Here is a 20,504-nt window from a genome sequence, read left to right on the forward strand (position 1 = left end):
GCTTTGACAGCATCTCCCAACCTTTCCACGGGGTTGTGTGTGTGTAGGTGGGAAGGGAGCCACCAGCACTGATCTTGTGGAAGTCTGGATGGTAGAGTTCTTGGGGATGAGGAGCAGCTGTGCATCATAAATCTTTGGCTCCTGTTTGGGAGGCATGATTGATGACATCATAGTGCTGCACCGTCCATTGTGGCTATGTAGACTGTAAGCCCCTTGAAGTGGGGCAAATGTCTTTCTCTATGTATTGTATACTGCAAAATGATTCCATATTGATGTCCCAGTAAGTATATTGAGAGGTGGTGCATGAATACTCTCTGACAGGACATTACTATAGATCTATATTTTAGAAATAAAAACACTTTAAAAGCTCCGCACGGTTTTGAGAGTTAAAAAAAACCAAAAAACCAACTAGTATAAAAGTCTAGCAGAAAAACAGGATAAAGGTTTCCCTGTCCTTAAGAAGTTCAATGTTTGTTTTTTCTTCTTTGTGTGATCTAAAAGATAGCTAGCAGCATTTATTCTGGATTTTCTTTTTATTTAAATTTTTGTTTCAGCATGGGCTGTCTGCATTTCTGGACAATACTCCTCACAATGCTCAATGCTCAGTCAATGACACGTTTAAATACAAATATGTAAAGTTCACCATGTGTGTGACCCTAGTAGAAGACAGGGACAGGCAAATGGATTCAAAAGCACAAATAATCATTGCCAATTTCAAGAAATGGTTTAAAAAAATTAGCTTCTTGAAGGCTGTAGATATTAAGTTACTATTTGATTTTTAATATGAAGAATTGGACCCCAGCACACACTTCAAATCCAAATCTATACTCAGTGGAAACTCTGGGAGATTCTGATCTGATTTTTGATCAGCTCACTTCAGAAGTAAATCTGGCGGTGAAGTTCAGAGGTGTTTTTTGTGTTTTGTTTTTTTTAATCATTATTTTACATTTGTACCAGTCCAGGTTCTCTATGACAGCAGAATCAGAAATGCCAACCCTCTCAATAAATACAACATTTTTTTGTTTTCTCATGAGATTTTCAGCAGACTCTTGAGGTGTTGTTAATGCCATGAAAGAAGCAGGTCACAGTGCCAATGCTAGGAGAAAGGAGGATGGGCAAAATACTGTTTTATTAAAGTGTACTAATTAAAATGGTCCAAAGTACATTAGCTGCTGGTGATCAGACTCCCAGCCATCTTCTGACTCTAAAAAACACCTTTCAGCATGCCTTAGCCCATCACATATATAGTTCAGCAGAACAATTCTATTTGCTTAACTAAAAACCTTACCAGAGGTATGTGCAGCAGACCCCATGGTGTAATGGAAGAGGCATGTCCCACCAGCTTGGGAATACCCCTGGACAACATCAAGTGCAGTGACAGCCTGTGCAGGATATTGCTAGCCTCACTTGCTGCCACATAGAAACTCTAGTGCTGAAGTTAATATGGCCTGAATGTGCGTTACTTTGTCAGGATTTTTACTCTAGGTTTGGATGTCACCATACTGTGTTTCCCTATGTCACCATTTACATATACACACCCACTTTTTAAACCGCCTCCACTGCTTCAAGACTAGTTCCTTGTGCAAAAGAATGGGACAACAGCAAAAGCAGAGGGCATGATTCAGGTCACGTCTACAGCAGGAGCGCTTTACCAGTAGGAATATCGGTATGCTATATTGGCAACAGGCTCCTAATTTGGAGGCCGCTATACCAGCACAGCTGTGCTTTGTACTAGTATAGTAAAGTCACACTCCACAACTGAAACAAGCTATACCAGCAAAACTGCAGCTTTCTAGCTATAACTGTGTCTACACTAGGGACTTCTGTTGGCACAGCTACATCAGCCAGAGATCACATCTCTTCCCATCCCTGAATGACATACCTATGTCAGCAGAAGTCTATAGCATAGGCCACCCCCTGAACTATCCAGTCTGAATAAGTTACTCGATTTACATTGAAATTTTGAAGATTAGTTTGTTAACCCCACAACAAAGAGATTAAATCATATGATCCAGCCCCTTGAAATTAGCTTCTTACTGTATTTTGACTCTTCCAGATCTGATCCTGGGGGAAGCCAGGAAGTAAAACAAAGAATTAAAGGGAATTTCTCCAGCCTCATTTAGTGATTAGGTGAGGATTGAGTTTTGGGCTTGTTCTTATTTTGTCAGAGGCCATACTCTGATGTCCAGCCAAACTCTTTAAAAAAAGGTCCCTCTGCTACACTCTCATACGAGAACAAGGGGATGTTCAAGGAAATGGAAAAAGCAGCAGACTTGAATCCTATAAAAGAAAAAAAAATGTTGCACATAATTATCCTGTAGAGTTCATTACTAAGGATACCACTGAAAACTAGATTAAAAAGAAAATAAAGAAGAACATCCAAAGTTACAACTGTAAGGATTAATAGACCGCCAGGGGTTTTGGAAGGTATATAAACCCTTCTGTTGCAGAACATATCTCATCTTCCAACTAATGGGAAGAAGCTTGCCCTGTGGACAGGTTATTCCATAACTGCCTACTGCAGGGTTTCATGCACCATCTTCTGAGATAGCTGGTACTGGACAGCACAGAAGATAGAATGCTGCATTACATGGACCACTGTTCTTATACTGTTTGGCAACTGTTCTTATGCTGTATGTTTTCATGTACACCTACAGCTCCTGCCACATATTTCATACAGCGAAACATCTGTTACTAACACCCTGCAAATTTGCCAGTATGCTATAATAAAATGTAATTTACATAATACCCAAATTATAAACACATGTATCCAGGTAGCCATCCAGATTTGACTGCCATATTCTCAACATCTGCCTGAGTTCTGATTTTTCAGCTAGACAGATGTCAAGGATGGTAGTTATGTTCCTGGCATCATGCAACAGGGTCATGATGTGAAATTACTCTCCGTTAATGTTACATTAACAGATAGAGCACAAAAGGAAGTCAATCATTTCCAATGCACAGCAATGACATACAGTAGAAGCCAATTCTCTCATTCACTTCCGATAGCTGTTTAGGACCACCGGAAGCAGTTTCATTGTACACGAGTTAACCTTACGCCGTCCCCAAGTATGCTTCCCCCCTGCCTCCCATTGAAACTTTCCATCTGTGACCCTCACTCCAATTTTCAGACACATTATCACACGCTTATGATGGCTCTATAAAGCTGAGATACTAAATTGTGAGCCAAGCTTATGCAGAACTTAGAGATAATCAATGTCAGCTTTAAACCACAGCAATCGTCCCCGCCTCTCAATTTCTCAGAAAACAGATGCATAACTTGTTGTTTGACTGAAGGCCTCTTAATTACAGAATTTCCTCCCCGACTTCTGCATGTCTACTACCCCTTTGGGGGCATATTTGCTTTTTGCTCTAATAAGAGGACTGTTGAGCTTCCTTAGACAATTTCTATATTATAATAAAGGAAAAATATCAACACTGAAACATTTAACTAAGAGCTTCATCATGCCTTGACTTCTTTAACTAAGACGACCTGAGCCTTAAAATGCTGATTAAAAGTCTCAGCAACTGTCCATTCACACTGATTTCACATACACTTTGGCAATGTTCACCAGATTCACAAGACAGAGCTTTAAAGGAGAACTCCAAAAGCGAGAACTCAAAAACGCCTCAGAAAATAGATCTGAATAGGAGAGGTTAATGATAAAAGAGCCTTATTTATTGATTTTATCTTTATTCAGCCAGTAGGATGACAATTGCACGTGAACTTTCTTTGATGGGAGCACAAATCCACATTTCCCTTCCATTTCTGCAGTTTAGATGGCATGCTGTGCTCCAATTGCATGAGGTGCCATTCCCCCTGGGCTGGCTGCGTTTTGTACAGAGCTATGGGTTCTTTGCGGTGGAAGGTGTGATCGCTATTCTATTATTAGAGAAATTATTCTGTGTGATTTAACAATTTAGCAATCCAGGCATATATGCTGTATTCACAGTACATTAGGCGCCATACAAGTAATTCTTTAACTATTTCACTCCCTAGCGGTAAGGACCATGATTAACAGTTTTAGACATGTTAGTGTGTATTGTTTCACTTATTATTAAATCTAATAAAAATTTATTTCCCTGCGTTTAATTGTATACTTCTTAGTGTCAGAACCTTCCCTTCTCTGCTATTTTTTAAAATCAATATTTTGGACATAAAACCCAAGAAAGTCAACAGGTGGCCTTTGGCTAAAGCAATTATTTTTATTATTGCATTCTGGTTATTCATTGTTAAACAGCAATATCTTTTTCTCTTGAGCGCCTTTCCAAATTCCATTGTTACATCAAGGATATCTCTGTTTATTTCAGCTTGGGTGGGAGCGGGTAGAAGAAATGCTATTTCTGTAATTTTTATTTTATTTATTCTGCATGAAAATGAAAAGGCCCTTTTTACAGCTGCACAGCCTGTAACATCAGTTCCTAGTAACCAGCTAAAGAGTCACAGCCACTTTACAGGTGTAACCCCTCTGCCAGGCTGAAACGATAGCAGCAAGGGCCAGGTTCAATACCTAGGGGTCCCTTCCCCACAACGTAATGCAAACCAGCTCGAGCCCCCACCCAGTGACCTGGGAAAATCTTACACACACCCCTGGGCGCCTCAAGGAGGCAATACTTCCCCTCTCGCAAGCACAGACTCTTGGTGTAGCAGAAAAGGTTTAATTACATAAGATCAACAACAACAAGCATTAAATCTGGAAAATACCTTAACTAGAGATCATGGGTCAAACCGTGAGCAAAGACCCACCCCAGCAAATTGGGCCGTGTCCTTCTTTCTGGGCCCTTGAGTCCAGCAACCCCCCAAATCACCCACAGTCCCAAAAGTCCCACAATCCAAAAGTCTCTGTCCCGGGTCAGTGCAGCCCCAGAGTTCAAGAGTCTCTTTGCAGAGGTCCCCCTCCCCAGCCTGGGTAGAAAAGGGGCACCTTACGTGGTTCGGGGCCAACTGCCCTGCCTCTTCGTGGGGTTCTGCTTCCACCAGCCATCCCCGCAACCGCTCAGCTCCGCTGGCTCTGTGGGCTGCTCTGCTCTGCCAGCTGCTCGGGTCCACCAGCTGTCCTATGATCTGCTCCGGCCGTCCTCACGAGCTGTTTGGCTCCACTCACCCAGGGCTGCACAAACTGCTCCACTCCGCTCTGCCAGCTGCTCTGCTCCACGGTATTGCTTCAGGCTCCCCCACTCATAAGCACAGTACTCAGTGCTCTCAGCTCAGCAAGTCCAGCTCTTTAGTGATTTCAGCTCTTAGAGATTCCAGCTCATAGTAGGGGAGCCCCAGTGAGTTCAGCTCAGTAACCTGTATCTAGATTCTTAAGGGAATCAAACATTAACTCTGACATTCCACAGTGGAGAGAGGCACAGGTGGAACTGGTGCATCTGGCTCACACAAGAAGCCTGCACCACCAAGTACAGATCTCTGTCCCCAGCCTCTCTCTTTTCAATGGGTTTTGGAACCCATGTGCCCCATCTAGCAAGCGCTATCCAGCTGACAATGAAATCCCCCATCACAAGACAATTTTGTAGTTCCCCATTTACCCAATCAGGGTGACAACATTTCATTCCTCCTGCCCCAATAACAACGAAATTGGGGCTCCCACAGCTGTGAAAATAACCATCCCATGCTGCTTTGCGGTATGCTAAGTGGGGTGGGAGTGCCCATGCAAATAACCGAAATACCAATGCAACACTTTCCGCACTCCCCATAATTTACCACCAGATGTCAGGGTGGGGCTCATCCTGACTCTGCTTACACAGGTTAAAAAAACCAATTCATGCTGTCATAGTCTATCTAGTGTCATTGTCCACAGTCATTGATTCAGAATGAGAACATCCAGGGACTCAATTATTTCATGAGATGAATAATATTTTATTTCTGTTAAATAAAACTTCCTTGTAGCAAAACTTCTGTTCCCTCATCTCACATGATCCTGAAATGAAACTCAGCATTGAGTGAGACAAAAGTCACTGCTGGTGTAAGCACCTGCCTCTGATAGCAGCAAATTTCATCAACCGAGATTTTTACAAAATGGATGCCTAAAGTCAGGTTCCTGGATCCAAACCTGCTGGGGGATTCTCAAAAGTGCAACTGGCGGTTGGGCATTTAACTCACATTTGTGCCCAGCAGACTCCTAAATTAATGGCCTGGTTTTCAGCAGCACTGAGTGTTTGCAATGGCCACTGACTTTAGTTGAAGCTGCTGGTGCTCAGAAAAATCAACCCCCTTTTGTGGGTTTTTAAAATACAGACTTGGAAGCCTAAATTTTAGTCAGACTTTTTTTAAAAATCCCAGCCAGTATCTTTCAAAGGACACTGTCAAATCAAATGTGGCCTTATATATTTAGTATATTGCTTTACTATACTACTGACTAGAAAGAGGTGTCCATTGAAAGAAAGGGCCGACTACTAATTAAGTCACAATGTTGCAAGCATTCATGCACATGCTTAATTTTACTGACATGAGTAGTAACAGACATCAATTAAGCATGTAAGTGTTTGCGGGTTTGGGATCCAAAAGTCCAAATAGTATGTTATTTCTCTCTCTCAATCTCAAGAAGTGAATGTTGAGCGGAGGCCAGAGTAACGCTGGATGGTAAAAAGTCTTTGTTCTCATATGAGATAGGAGCCCTTCCCCTCCATGTCTCGTGCCTCTTCCTCAGCATACTTCAGAACAACTAATACAAATGTAACTCGGACCTGATCAAAACAGCTTAACTCATGTGCTGACAAATAAATATTCCCAGCAGGAAGCTACACTAATTTTGTAAAGATTCCAACGTCTGGATGAAAAATACTTCCATGATAGCCCAACAACTAATCTAATTACAAAGTTTTCATTTTGCTGTGGTAGAAACACTGTGTGCACCACATCTTGCAAAGCCTATTGGGAGTCGCTGGAAACTTTAGGAAAAATGGCCAGATCTTCAATTGGTTTAAAGTGGCCTGGTGCCATTACAGTCACCAGTGCTACACCACCTGCTGGGGATCTGGCCTCACATGTGTGCGTTTTAGCCCCATTAAAACCTTGTCTTATTTGCTTTGTTAATTTGCTCTTGAGGAGATACCCAAGGACCCAATTCTGGTAACCCTTACTCATGTAAATATTCTCATTGACCCCCAAGAGATATCTCAAATTGGCATCCAAAAACTGAAACATGCAAAAATCACTAATTTTTGCTTTGAAACTTTGTCCCTGGCTTTGCATTCAGTTCCATTATGATCATTGTCTCCTAAAAACATTTAACATTTATAGACTCCAATAAAAATGTTTTTAATATAATGGAGATGAAATATAAACTGTTAACCTTAAACGCTGGGGAGAAGTATTACATTTTTGATCTTTTAAATATTTTATTTAGAATTCTTAAAGACTTGTACATAATTCATAGCAGGATCTTTTGGAATTAAAATAATTGTTACATCGCTCTTCTAATTATTAAACTTTATAAATAAAATTGATTTGTGTACATTAAAACGAGCAAAAGCACTGCTGAGAAAAGAGGCTAGATTGAAGTCTCATGTTTATCTACTACACAAGAAGCAGCAATGCAAACTTCTTCACTTTGTCCATCAACAATTGTTAGGTGATGTGAGTGTAAATAAACAGACTGATGTCACCAACTCATTTCAAATAGGTTGTCAAACAGCCATCAGTTTGCATCAACTCTTACCAGGGATAGATTAGAAATAGTGACCTAGAAATGAAAGGTTCTCTACATTATGTCATACTAACGAACCCTGTCCTTGACCTAAATTGCTAGCCTTCTTTCCTGCCCCAACCTCAGATATTCACCTTATTATTTAGTTTCCAAATCTATATCTAGATCTGAAATTATTCCCAAAATGACTCACAAAAGGCCCATCATCAGCACCGAGTTTCTAAAGAATACTATTCTGGGTGAGCTTGAGCACTAGGGCCCTGATTCAGCAAAGTGCTTAAGCATGTATCTAACTTTAAGCATGAGTATTTCTATTGATCTCATTGACCCTGCTGAACAGGGGCCTAGTTGGAGAGAGCAAGGATCGACCCTTCACTTTCCACATCATCTTCTATGTTGTTCCCTACGCATGGAATGACTTTCCAAATCCCACTCTGCCAGGCCTCCTTCCCTCTCCTCATTCAGCCTTTTTGAAAAGGCTCCCTTGTTGTGTGAAGCCACGAAATATTAATCCCATGTCCATTAAAAAGTTCTCCTGGCCCAATGTACATATAAGTTACAAAGTAAAGTAAAAGCACCATTAAGAAGTGTAGAAGAGTAACCACTCAGTCTTACTATTTTAACCCTCTCAAACATTCTCTTTTCTTCTCTCCCTGGTTTTTAGCGTTCACATTCATACTGCCTTACTTTAAAATTAGGCTACAAGGCCTTTTGGAAAAAAGGACAACGTATTTAATGTGTTCTATAAAGCACTTCACACTCTTTAGGCACTGTGCAAATAAAATCATCATCTTGGGATTCACCCTCAGGAATGTGAATCAGCCGAGTTCTTTTCATTTCTGCCACAGAAAGCACTGGACATCTATGGATTGCTATAGTTTTAAACATAAGTTTAAAAAGGTACCTAGGAGTCTGGGATAGATGAATAAAAATGAATGTAACTCTGACTCCCTAGGTGTAAAATGTGGATAAAACCTACCAGCCTCTTGGAGATGATGCAAAACCAAATGAATTCAAGTGTTCTGATGGTCATTGGCAGGTGGTAAAAGTAGATGTTGATTCAAATGATGGGTAATTTGATAGAGTAACTCTCTCTGTCTTACTAAAGTTAGAGGCTGTTGGTCAGAAGACTTTTGAAGATGGAAGGTAAAATTTTCAAGTAGGTTGGGAGGCTAAGTGCCAGATTTTAAAATGTATATAGGGGAGTTAGGCGCCAGTGGAATTTTCAAGATCACCCAAAGGCCCTATTTGCATCTTTAGGCATCTAAATCTGGCTCTAAGTGACTTTAGCATTTTTGAAAATTTTACCTGGATAGGAAATCACCCTCCTTTTTATTTTAATCTGCGAACAGTTCATAGATTTTAGAAATACCTCTTCAGAAATTAATCAGATCCTACACAAAATTACAAATTATGAACAATACTATTTTTTCCTCCATGGAAAACTGTTTTCATTACACAAATGGTGAATTTCATAGACCACATAAATCGATGTGTTTCATGACTAACATCATCTGAAAAAATAGTTTTGAATGGAGATAAAATTGTTTCAGCACATGCCTGAAGAAACAAATATTCAACTCACTTGTTAAGGTTGTTGGAGCTTTACTTGAAAAAATTCAGAAAATTAACTGATAACTTTGGTGTAATTTGTTCAAAAGCACAGTACATTTCCAATAAATCAACTTGAGTGTTCTGCCATAGCAAAGAATTACTATTTATTATTTGTATTATAGTAGTGCTTGGAGACCCCAAACAAATCAGGGCTTTGTTGTGCCATTTAGATCCACAGTAATAGATGGTCTCTTCCCTAAATCTAACTAAACAAGACAAAGGAGGTATCCATTCACATATGGGGAACTTAGGCATTGAAAGATTAGGGCCAAGATTTCCAAAAGTGATTAGTGATTTTGGAAGCCTCCATTTTTGGATGCCCAATTTGAGAGATCTTAAAAGGATCCGATTTTCAGAAAGCGCAGAGCATCCTCCCTCTGAAAATCCTGCCTTTATAATGTGTCACAGATTGAGAATCCTAAAATTGAAAAGGTGGTTTGAAACAAGTCACAAAAAGTGAGTATAAACAAACAGTAGGAAGGTAATGGGGAAGGAGGACAAGGTAAACAATAAGATTATATTTTCACAGAGACTAGTATGGGCACAACTGAAAGGATCCACATAATTTGAAATAAAAATAGTAATTAACATTAGCTATTCCCAATTGCCACCCAAGCTAGAGATCATTAGTTGACCTATTCCTTCTAGGTATCAGGAATGGAAGTGCATCTTGAGAAGGGATTTGCAGGAGGAAAAGGAAACTGTGACTAGTTAATGGATTTTAAAGGCATCATGTGCATCTAGTCCAAGCTCCTGAAGGCTATAGAATTTTACCAGTACAGTAATTACTTTATTGAGCCCAATAACTGGTGGGACAACTTCTGTACTGGGTTTCATGGGTAAAGGCAGAGTAGAAGAAAGCAGAGAGATATATATGGAAGAAGCAGACAATGGGCGTTCAAGACTGGTACCATTGGCAGAGCACAGGATGTCTCGATAAGAGACATGAATGGCAAAGAAGTTCAGAGTTGTGGACATTCTTGAATTTAAAGAAAAGAAGGTTGAAATTGATGCTGTTTAACAATCAGTGGAAAAATTTAAAGGAAGGGGATGGTGGCACAACTGGAGTGACACGCACTGAAGATGATCCTATAAGCTGGGTTTTGTATGGATTAATGGAAGCAAGGCAATATGAATCTCAAGAAGGCCTTTAATCAACTCTCTGCTACTATTATTACAAATGTTCCTTTTTATGATTATATTTTCATTAAAATCTTCATGGATATTTTATTAACTAATTTGAAATAGCCACAAAGATTTTATAATTCACCCAGAATTTACAAGCAGTTACTTGGATTATGTCTGTCAAGGCAGTAATGTTTCAAAATCTGGTATACTTAGCTCCTTGGAAGTCAGATCATTCCATAACACAATGGTATCATAAAAATGGCTGTCAGTTAGCAATCAAGAGATTTCACTTTTCCTGTCATATGGTGGGCTGTCAATTTTATTTTTCCCTTTAGATAAAAGCTTAACTGTATTATATTTCAATAAGAGTGAAGTTGTGTGTAAAATTTTCAAAAGCCTACATCAGCTGAAGCATACTTCAGAGCCTACATTCCATTGTCAAAGTGACTTAGGCACTTAGTAGCCTATATCCCATTAGTTTTCAGTGAGACATTGTGCCTAAACGAGCAAGTCTCTTATGAAAATGGGACTTGTGCACCTTTGGAAATTTTACAGACAAATCCCATATGAATGCCAAGAAATTCAAAGTCATAATGTACTGTAAACTTTGACCTTCGCTGATAACATATATTGTTTAAACACACATACAGTCACAGAACTCAAATAAAGACTATTAGCCTGTATTTTAATATGTCCCTGTCTTCTTTTAGTGCTTTGTATTTTAACATCTATTGTATTTTTAATGCAGATGTTAGTTTTGCTCTTTTTCCCCCCCCACCTTCTTTTCCTTTTCTTTTTTCTTTTCTTTTTATTTTTTTTTTGAAGAGGCCAATTAATAGCACAGTAGTTAAAAAACCTTACCCGAATTTTGATCAAATTTCAATAAAAACTCTTGGCTCTATTGTTACTTTTATTTACACAGGCATTTTACACATTTCCCTGGAGTTCTGGAAACGCAAACCACAGCCCTGGGTTAGTACAGGAAGTGACCGGTTCACATCATTCTCTGATGTACTGATGAATGAAATGCAAAATTAAGCCAGCAGCACAAAACATAGCAAGTAAATAAGAATTTTCTTAAATTTTCTTTTAGCGGTAATAACCTAAGATGTTATTAGTATAATAGTAAAGAGATACATATTTTAAATATAGGATTTTATACAGATTATTTCTCTTTAAATATATATAAAAAAATCATGGAAGGTTAGAACACATGTTTTATTTACTCTAGAAACTGGAATGGCTCCTTAGATGTGGAAGCCAAGTATTCTTCTTTATTCCTTGGCTGTGCTGTCTGTCTCTTTGACCCCTGCATGGAGTGCAATTTATGCTCTGAGAATAGGCAGTCTACATTGCAAAATGCCTCTTGCTCCAAAATAATACTCTGCCTCTTTTGCTTGATATGTTCCAAGGACAACGCAAATGTTACCAAAACAAGATGAAGCCCTATTTTCTACAGCTACAAATTCAGGAACTGCAGGTTTTATGAGACGAGTTTGATTGATCAGCTATATTGTATCATGCTTAAATAACGGATTTGTCAAGTCAAGATAAACATACTTTTAAGAAATATATTTTGATCTGTTATTTCAGGTAACGTAGATAATATAGATCTGCAAAAGTAGCTTTGGAACAGGATTGGCACAGCAGCTCTAGAAAATCTAAAAGGAAAAAATGAGGCCAGACCTTTATTAAATTTTAAAATATGCCTTTGCTACACTCTTGTAAAGAGCCAAATCGGGTATTCAAGTCTCCGGAGATCACCAGTATAATTTCTTTATCATGTTCCATTTAAAATTTAATTATGTAGTCTACAACAAGAAGAATCTGAGTACTCTAAATAGGTCATGCAATGAACAACCTAACAATATTATGAAGTTTTCCTTATGAAGATCTTTTCTTTGATGTGCTGTTATACATAGAAAACCACAAAAATCTTCGAAAAAACAAAAATCCATGAGCTCATACATATATAATAATGAAGTTGAATCTATTGCATTTTAAGTTTAAAATCAATTCTCTCTCTATTCTGTATTATCTAAACATATCAACGGAAATAAGCCAGTAAAGAAAAAGACACACAGTATAAAACCTAGATATCAAGTTCTTGCAGTTAAACCTGTCATGTATTTGTTTCTAATTTATATCTTTCTACAAACACAAAATTAGCCATTAAATTTCCTTCTAACAGAAGTTTACAAAACTCAGTTTTTCAATTTTTTCCATCTTGACCCTAAGCACTGATGAAATCTGTTGGTGAATCTTTTGGCTAAGTAAATCAGAAGAAAACGTGTCTTCCTATTTAAAATAATTATTTAGAAAATGCTCAACCGCATTTGATGGCTGATGCCAACATGAAAAAAAAACACCCCAGAACAACCCTCCTGTGTTTTAACAGGGATTATTTTCTTACCTTTACTTTCTGAACACACACTCATGAGTTTTAATTAGGATAGGAGAGAAAGAAAACATGTTTCCTAATTTATAAACTCTTTTCTGGGAAATCGGAGCACCCACTTTTTTATATATAATCCAATTAATCTGTGTATAAAATTTGGAAAAAAATATTTATTTTTATTATGTTGACAAAGCCAGAAAACCCCTGGAGGCACCATTAACCCTGAAAATGCTGACATCCTTCAGATGAGCAGACAAATACACAGCGTACCCTCTGCAGGGTTAAAGAGGAGATTCTTTTGGGCAAGTTTACTAATGAAGGAAAGGATTTGAGCAATTTATTCCACGTATATGCTTATGACTATTTGTAAACAGAGAAAAGTTATGTTTAATTACGTAGATAAGATTTAATATTCGGCACTGCAGCCGAGTGCCCTTTTGTGTTTGTTTGTCTTTGTCTCATTAGGCAAATGTGTGGCTAGCACAGCATCTACAAAAGAACACTTATTTCTTTTATATTTTGAAAATCCCACTACCTAAACTGTGTCTATTGAAATGAACTGTTTTGGGAAGAAAATCAGCATCGACAGAAGAAAAAAAAATTCTTGGATTAGGTTCTAAATGTATGAACTGTTAATATCAAAGGTCTTCATTTGCACTTTGAACAAAGAATATTATATATATATATATATATATATATATATATATATATATATATATATATATATATATATATATAAAAACGAATCAACAAAGAGTAAATCAAAAAAGTCTACTGCTGAAACAAAAGCAACAACAGGTCACACCAGAGAAAAGCTTGAAGACTAGTAGAATGGCAACACTCACGCAGCTGTAAACATTTGTTTTAATCTAGACAAAATCATTGGCTTTAATATTTATAATACAATTACAATGCCTCATGCACATTGCTCATATAATCTAATTTCTACTTGTGACATATTACCACCAGACTTTAATTTCAGCTGTGGCAAGAACTGAAACACACAGTAAGGTTTCCATTAGCAGTGAGATAGAAACTGGATGCTTACTCAAGCTCCTAGTGTAGTTTTTTTTCCATTTTAACTTCAAAGCATTGAAAACTACCAGGGAAGAATTCACTTCTGCTGCACAAAGGTTTCATATTTTCACTATATATTGTCAACTAATGCCAAGTCAAAGTGAAGTTAATGACATGCAGTGCAATCAGATTGGAAATACTCTATCCTTAAAAACTAGTGAAAACGGCAACTAAATTATGATGAAACATAGTAAATACCAATGTCTTCAAGGAAGGATTAACTAGTCAGCTGCTGTTGAATCTCTATTTTCATTTTTCCCAGATGCAGAATTGTAAGCATTCCTTTATGACTACAAAGAATAAAAATCCCTATGTGTCATGTACCACACAGATCATTAGCCAGAGAATAAACAGAATTTCAGATGCCTTGTTAAACTGCACCAACATATTTCATTGCACATTTGAAGATAATAAAGGACAGGAAACCTAAAAAGAGAATAACAACAGAAAGACCTAGCTGTATTCAACTAGGCTGTATCTGCAAACATTCCTTGAAAACAACCAAAGAAAAATATCCATCAAATGAAGGAACAATACACCTTGTCACTGTATGTTAGAAATAAGTCCGGCCATGATTCTCACCATAAACAAACGTGGTTCGCCTGCTTTTCCAATGAACGAACATTTGGATCTCACATGACCCTCCAAAAAAGTTAAGCAGATTTTTTTTAGCTGCCTTGGAATGAGAAATAGCTGATGTGTCAAATATTTTTACCACCATGTTGTTAAAAAAAATGATTTTATAACTGCAATGAGGATTTCAGGGTTTGCATTTTACACATTTTCATTATGAATATGTGTCAAACTACAATATAATATTCACTGAAAAATAACTACGCTCATTAAAAACCCACACAATTCAATAATAAAGAAGCTGGGGTGAAATGAGATGCAAAGGGAACACATGCATTGTTCCTGGATATTCAGAATGTAACCTGTCACTTAATAGAATTCAGGATGCCACTCCATATTTTTTTCAGTTGTTTGAATAATTTTCATCTCCAGGATTACAGCCTTGTAATTGTCTCCTCTGACCACAAGAAGGTCCTCTCTGAAAGGTCGGAAGATCAGATCTATTTGATTCTTCCGCTTTCCCAATGAAAGAACATTTTGGATTTGGATTTTCACAACTGACTTTTCCCCTCACTGTTAAAATCTAAGGCAACATCGAAGCCACCTAAAATGTACCTAGTTTGAACGTGGCAGGAAACCAAAGCTGGGATGCTTTTCTTCAGGTGGTAGCCAACTGAGCTGAACCTCAAAGCAGTTTAAACATGTTGATTTAAAATGATCTGTTCTTGGGGGCCACTGCACTTTACAGCCATTTTACTGGGTACGGCAAACAAATCAAAATGATGTTTTCTCCATATGTCCATGTTGCCTCCCCCACACCCTGACAGGCTTCTTTCAGCTAGCTACCAGAAGCAGATATACAGATTAGTTTAGAACAGCTTGCTTACCTTGGTAATGTTCCAGCTAACTCTGTGGCAGTCTCTCTGCAAGATATACAGAAGGGAAAATTGGTTAGTGTTTGCAGAGGTTATAACGTTTTAAAGACAAAGATCACGCACACCCCATATGTCCATGTGACAATATGCACAAGCATGTAACAAACAGGAAACACATCATGGTGGAGAGCAATACACAAGATTTTTATTAGTGCGAGTTCTGACTGTTACATTATCCAGGTGTAGTTTTTCTATCCATAAAATTATATTGCTATTTTAAATTCCAACTCTGTAGCTTCCTCCAGGGCTAGAACCAAGCGGTGGGCCCATTTTGCAATGGCAAAAAGCTCCCATTTTCTGTCTCTGCACCAGCTACTGGACACCAGCTAAATCTGTGATGTTACAGAAGCACCACTGTTTCAGGACTGAATTTTCCCACTCTAGGCCTTGGGCAGTGGTAATTTTTAAGTGGGAAGGACCATATTTGGGAGATGAAGCAGCATTTTACTGGCAGATAGATGTGAGTAAAAAAAAAAGGGGGGGGGTCTGCTCGAAGCTGTTCTTGGGTTGGTAATACATTTCAGGGGAAATGGATTGGTGAGCAGAAGGCAGGGAGGGTCGGCCAAGGTGGATGATTTATCACAATTCATCCCATGACTATCACCTCCACACAAGTGGTGTATATATAAATGTATCACTATACTACTACACCTGCTCTCCACCTACTAAATCCATCTGGCCTGGATTTATTCCAGCATGCAACCCCATAAAATAGCTTCAAACCATTCACTCAATTTTGGAATGTTGAACTAGTTTTTTTCCCCCTCCCACCCTCTGTGTAAAACCCTAAAACCAAAAAACATAGGGACTGTTATACTGGACCACACCAATGGTCCACCTCGCTTAGCACCTTGCCTTCTAAGGCGTCCACTACCAGATTTTCAGACAACCACATAAACCTACACAATGGAGAAAAACAGTAATACTTTTTTTCCCCCTAACTTCTGTTGATATTCCAAAGCCAAGGTTCCCAAACTATGGCCTATGAACACTTGTCTGCAGAGAGGCCACTGGTTACATGATGCTGTCTCCTCATTTCCAGACATTGCAAGACAGCCTATGCTTTCCTAACATTACATTGAAAGACATTACATGCTTTCCTAACAGCAGTTTTCCATGTCAGCAATTGATGTAACTGTCATAGGTACACTGTGGAATCACAAATGAAAGGGCATCTGGCTCACAAGCAATCCTTGGCCTTAAGAGGCAGTCCACACAGTGAAAAATGTAGGAACCCTTCCCATTGTAAAGCATGATGGAAGATCTCAGATTTCTACCCTGTCTGCTATAGCTGCTATATTCTTAACATAAATTTATATCAATAGTCCTTTTTTTGAATCCTGCTAAACTCTTGGCCTCAATAACACCTTGTCGTAGCACGGGTCACATTGATTACGCTTTGTACAAAAAGCCTGATCAGTTTTAAATTTGTTGCCTTTTCTTTTCATTGGGTGTAGCTTTGGCTCTTGTATTAGGACAATGGTTAAATCTGATCTATCTTCTCTATGCTATTCATTATCATATACATACACACGCACACACACCCCTTTGCCAAGTCACCTCTTTTTTTCTGCCCTACTTTAAATAGTCAATCTTTTAAATCTCTTTTCATACAGAAGATTTTTGTTGCCTCTAATAATTTTCATTGCTCTCCTCTGAGGCCTGTTTCTTGCGATATACTTTCCGAGATGGGATGACCAGACGTGTACGGGATATTAAAAACAAAAACAAAACAACAAAACACGCTAATTGCATTACAGTATTGTAAGGATTTTTCTTCATCCTCTCCATAATACAATTTGACATCTTTGGATATTGCAACACATTGAGCAGTTGTTTTCCTAGAGCACATTGATACCAATATATTTTTCCTCTGTGGTTACAGTTAATTGACAAGCCGCATGGTTCTATAAGAGTTAAAATTGTTCCTTTCAACATGCATTGCCTTGGTCTTCTGGACACTGAATTTCATTTTTTTTGTATTGCTCAGCTGCAGTCTTCACCGAGTCATATAGGCACATCCAGCAGGCTGGGTCCAGTGTGGAGCCAGAAAGACTTCTGGGAGGTTCAGGTGGAGTTCTGGCTCAGAAAGAAGCTCACCTATGCTTAGAGATGCACCATGTGGGTTGCTACACCCTTTTCCTCCTCAAGGTGTGCACATCCAGTCCTGTTAGCTGGTGCACAGGAGTAGAACCTTGGCACCTCCCCAGACCTCATTGTCCTCTTTGCTCCAGGAAATACAGAGACTGCATTCAACCACTGTGCAGGGGCAGGGGGGCAACTTACGCTCTTCACCCTACCACACACACTTGCAGGCCAGCCAGGCACCGTCTGGCCCTACTGAAGGTCCTAGTTAGGGGTATATTGCCATCAAATTCAACCCCAGTGGTATCAATCAGGTATTTAGCTATTCTCTATCTCAGACACCTATTATTAAAAGTGCAATAGTATTAGTGACCTGGGAGGAAGTAAAAGGGTGGGTGGGTGGGTGGAAGAGGAATAGAGTGAGGAGAAGAAATAAAGGGAACTAAACCGGGGCAGCACATATTTGGGTTTGATTCTGTGCAGAGTTTTTGAGTAGCTATAATTCTTAGACATTTTATTTCCATTAGGCTCTACTGAGCATTGGTTTCAAGAGATTAGATTTCCCAAGTTTAACCCACAAGCTATACAATTCAAAGTCACTAATGCATTAAGCTTTCTGTAACATTAAACAGGGTCATTTCAGGTTTCAGAACTAACCATTTTCTAATACACTGTAATCCCCACCCTTTCCCCTTCTACAGAAGAACTTGTAAGAAACCTCCTGAGGTGGGAGAGGAGATAACGATTCCTTTTCCCAAAGGGACTGCCTAGCTTTTAATCACAAGGGGTGATGATATGATCAAAACCAGAATTCTACAAACTCCAACGTAACATGTGGCCCAGTACTCTGACCACATGCTTGTACTTTAAAGAGCAAAGTTTATGCCCTGAGAAATGACAAGGTGAAGGAATGATAATTAAAAAGAAGTGGAATGCTGGAATGTGGAGTCCTGAACATAGCAAAGAGTAAAGACGTTAGATCTATAAAAGCAACCTTTTAATTTTAAATTAATTTCAAATTATTAATTTAAAACAATCGATCTGCATATCTCTGCAGCATAAACTTTTTATGGGATTAATTGCATTGTCAGTTTCACATTTTGTAGATCAATTTTTTATTTTAACAAGAAGATGTGTTTTGAAATCATGATCAAATCCAAAATATAACTCTCTAACAAAAGCTTTATTTAAAAAAAACAAAAAAAACCTGGGAAATCGTGTTTCTTTCTATCTGAAGATTTTTGTCATGCAGTGCGAATTTGGGTAAGCAAATATTTAGCCCTATTAAAAAAAAATTAAGACCTAGCAAAAGCAACACATGACATTCCTACGAAATAAACCTGGGTTTCCCCTGTTAAAAATAAATCCTTGCAATGAGTGCCAATAAAAACTGAATATTTACTGTCTGCAGTTCTTACATTTACCACAGTAAATATCCTGCTGAGAGTATTGGGAATAGCACAAATACTAGTCCAAAAGTAAATTCCTGGTGCAGTAAAGAACAACTCTTTCTGGTGCAGATCACTTATCTAGCAATACCCCAAAAAAGGTTTATTTCAAAAACAAATGGAAACCCATGCTGCAGTGTTTCAAGAAACAGATAATAGATTTATACAACTCATTTTCATATTCCTACTAACCCCAAGTGACAACCACAGTAAATCATCATTTGTGTTTATTGAATCTGTAGCAAAAATAAAAAAAAAAGTTTATTAAAAAAATAAGTCAATCTTGGATATATCAACAAGAACAAGAAAATATACTCAAGGGGAAAAAGCTACATAACAGGATGTTGTAAGATCCTGCCAAAAGTTTGGGAGGACCTTGAAAATCCAATGTAAAAGATCAGGGGCGGCTCTAGGATTTCTGCTGCCCCAAGCACAGCGGCACGCCGCGGGGCGGCGCTCTGGCGGTCGCCGGTCCCGTGGCTCCGGGGGACCTCCCGCAGACGTGCCTGAAGAGGGTCCGCTGGTCCCGCGGCTCCGGTGGACCTCCCGCAGGCATGCCTGAGGGAGGTCCACCGGAGCTGCCTGACGCCCTCCCGCAGCACGCCGCCCCAAGCGCGCGCTTGGCGCGCTGGGGTCTGGAACCGGCCCTGTAAAAGATACAGGGCTGATTAACACTGCATACAACCTCACTAAAGTCAAGGTGGGTGAAAAGGGTGTAAAACAGAACATGATTTTACCAATGCTATAAAATTAGGTTATAGCCTCTTAAATTGTCAGCTATCAGATCAGAGAGTTAATGAGCATACAGCTCCATTTGGGAAGGTGCAACCTAAATTGAACTGAGCATTTTTCCTTCTTTGACATGGCATGTATCAGTCAAGACTTCTCTATGTAACCCACTTCCATTAAGGGGAAGCAGTCTTGCAGGTTCCGCACATCCACCATCTGAAAAGTTGACTCAGCTGAGCCAATCACAGCTCAGGAGGAGGAAAGTTATAAATATGGGAGTTGGATCCAGCCCTGTAGATTCAGCAGCTGATCAACCCAGGATCAAGAGATATGTCTACTGAGGAGGCTGCATCCCAACACCTGCATCACTTTGGAAACAGGCTGCAGATTCCCAAATCCAACTGGAAAAGAGAAAACAGGCAGGTATTGGCACAGTGGACTGAAACTGCTGCTAGCAGTGAGGATCTTCAGACTGTGGAAATTCTGGAGTGTTTGAAGGGAACTGAGAAGTTACCATTCTCTTTTGGCTCTGGAGAATACAGGTGACACACATACATGGGTTTTGAGGCCTCACTAGAGCAACTGAGAAATCATCTCGCTGAAATCAGAGGGGTGTGTGCACATGTGCATGCATACACTTGTATTCTTGGTGTGTGTGTGTGTGTGTGTGTGTGTGTGTGTGTGTGTGTGTGTGTGTGTGTGTGTGTGTGTGTGTGTGTGTGTGTGTTTTGTCAAATCTCACTCAACGATATGTACAATTAGAAAAGCAGGGAAATCTGTATAAAAAGCACTAACATTCTTGTTGCCTACTAGTTTTGCTTAAGAAAGTTATTCAAAACTATTCCCAGTACTGTTTGCCAAGTGT

At 39.0% G+C, this 20,504-nt stretch overlaps 1 protein-coding gene across 2 annotated transcripts in view; it reads right to left on the minus strand.

The window, feature by feature from the left end:
• CELF2 (CUGBP Elav-like family member 2) overlaps nucleotides 1-20,504 on the minus strand; it is a 440,299-nt gene that overhangs the window by 343,015 nt on the left and 76,780 nt on the right. For both annotated transcript variants that reach the window (XM_039519478.1, XM_039519480.1), the window contains one exon: nucleotides 15,330-15,365. In XM_039519478.1, the coding sequence (XP_039375412.1) occupies nucleotides 15,330-15,365 (36 nt within the window). Of the gene's footprint in view, nucleotides 1-15,329; nucleotides 15,366-20,504 lie in introns of those variants that run through there.

This window comes from Mauremys reevesii, linkage group 1 (genome assembly GCF_016161935.1).
Source record: "Mauremys reevesii isolate NIE-2019 linkage group 1, ASM1616193v1, whole genome shotgun sequence".
In the NCBI taxonomy this organism is placed as follows: Eukaryota; Metazoa; Chordata; order Testudines; family Geoemydidae; genus Mauremys; species Mauremys reevesii.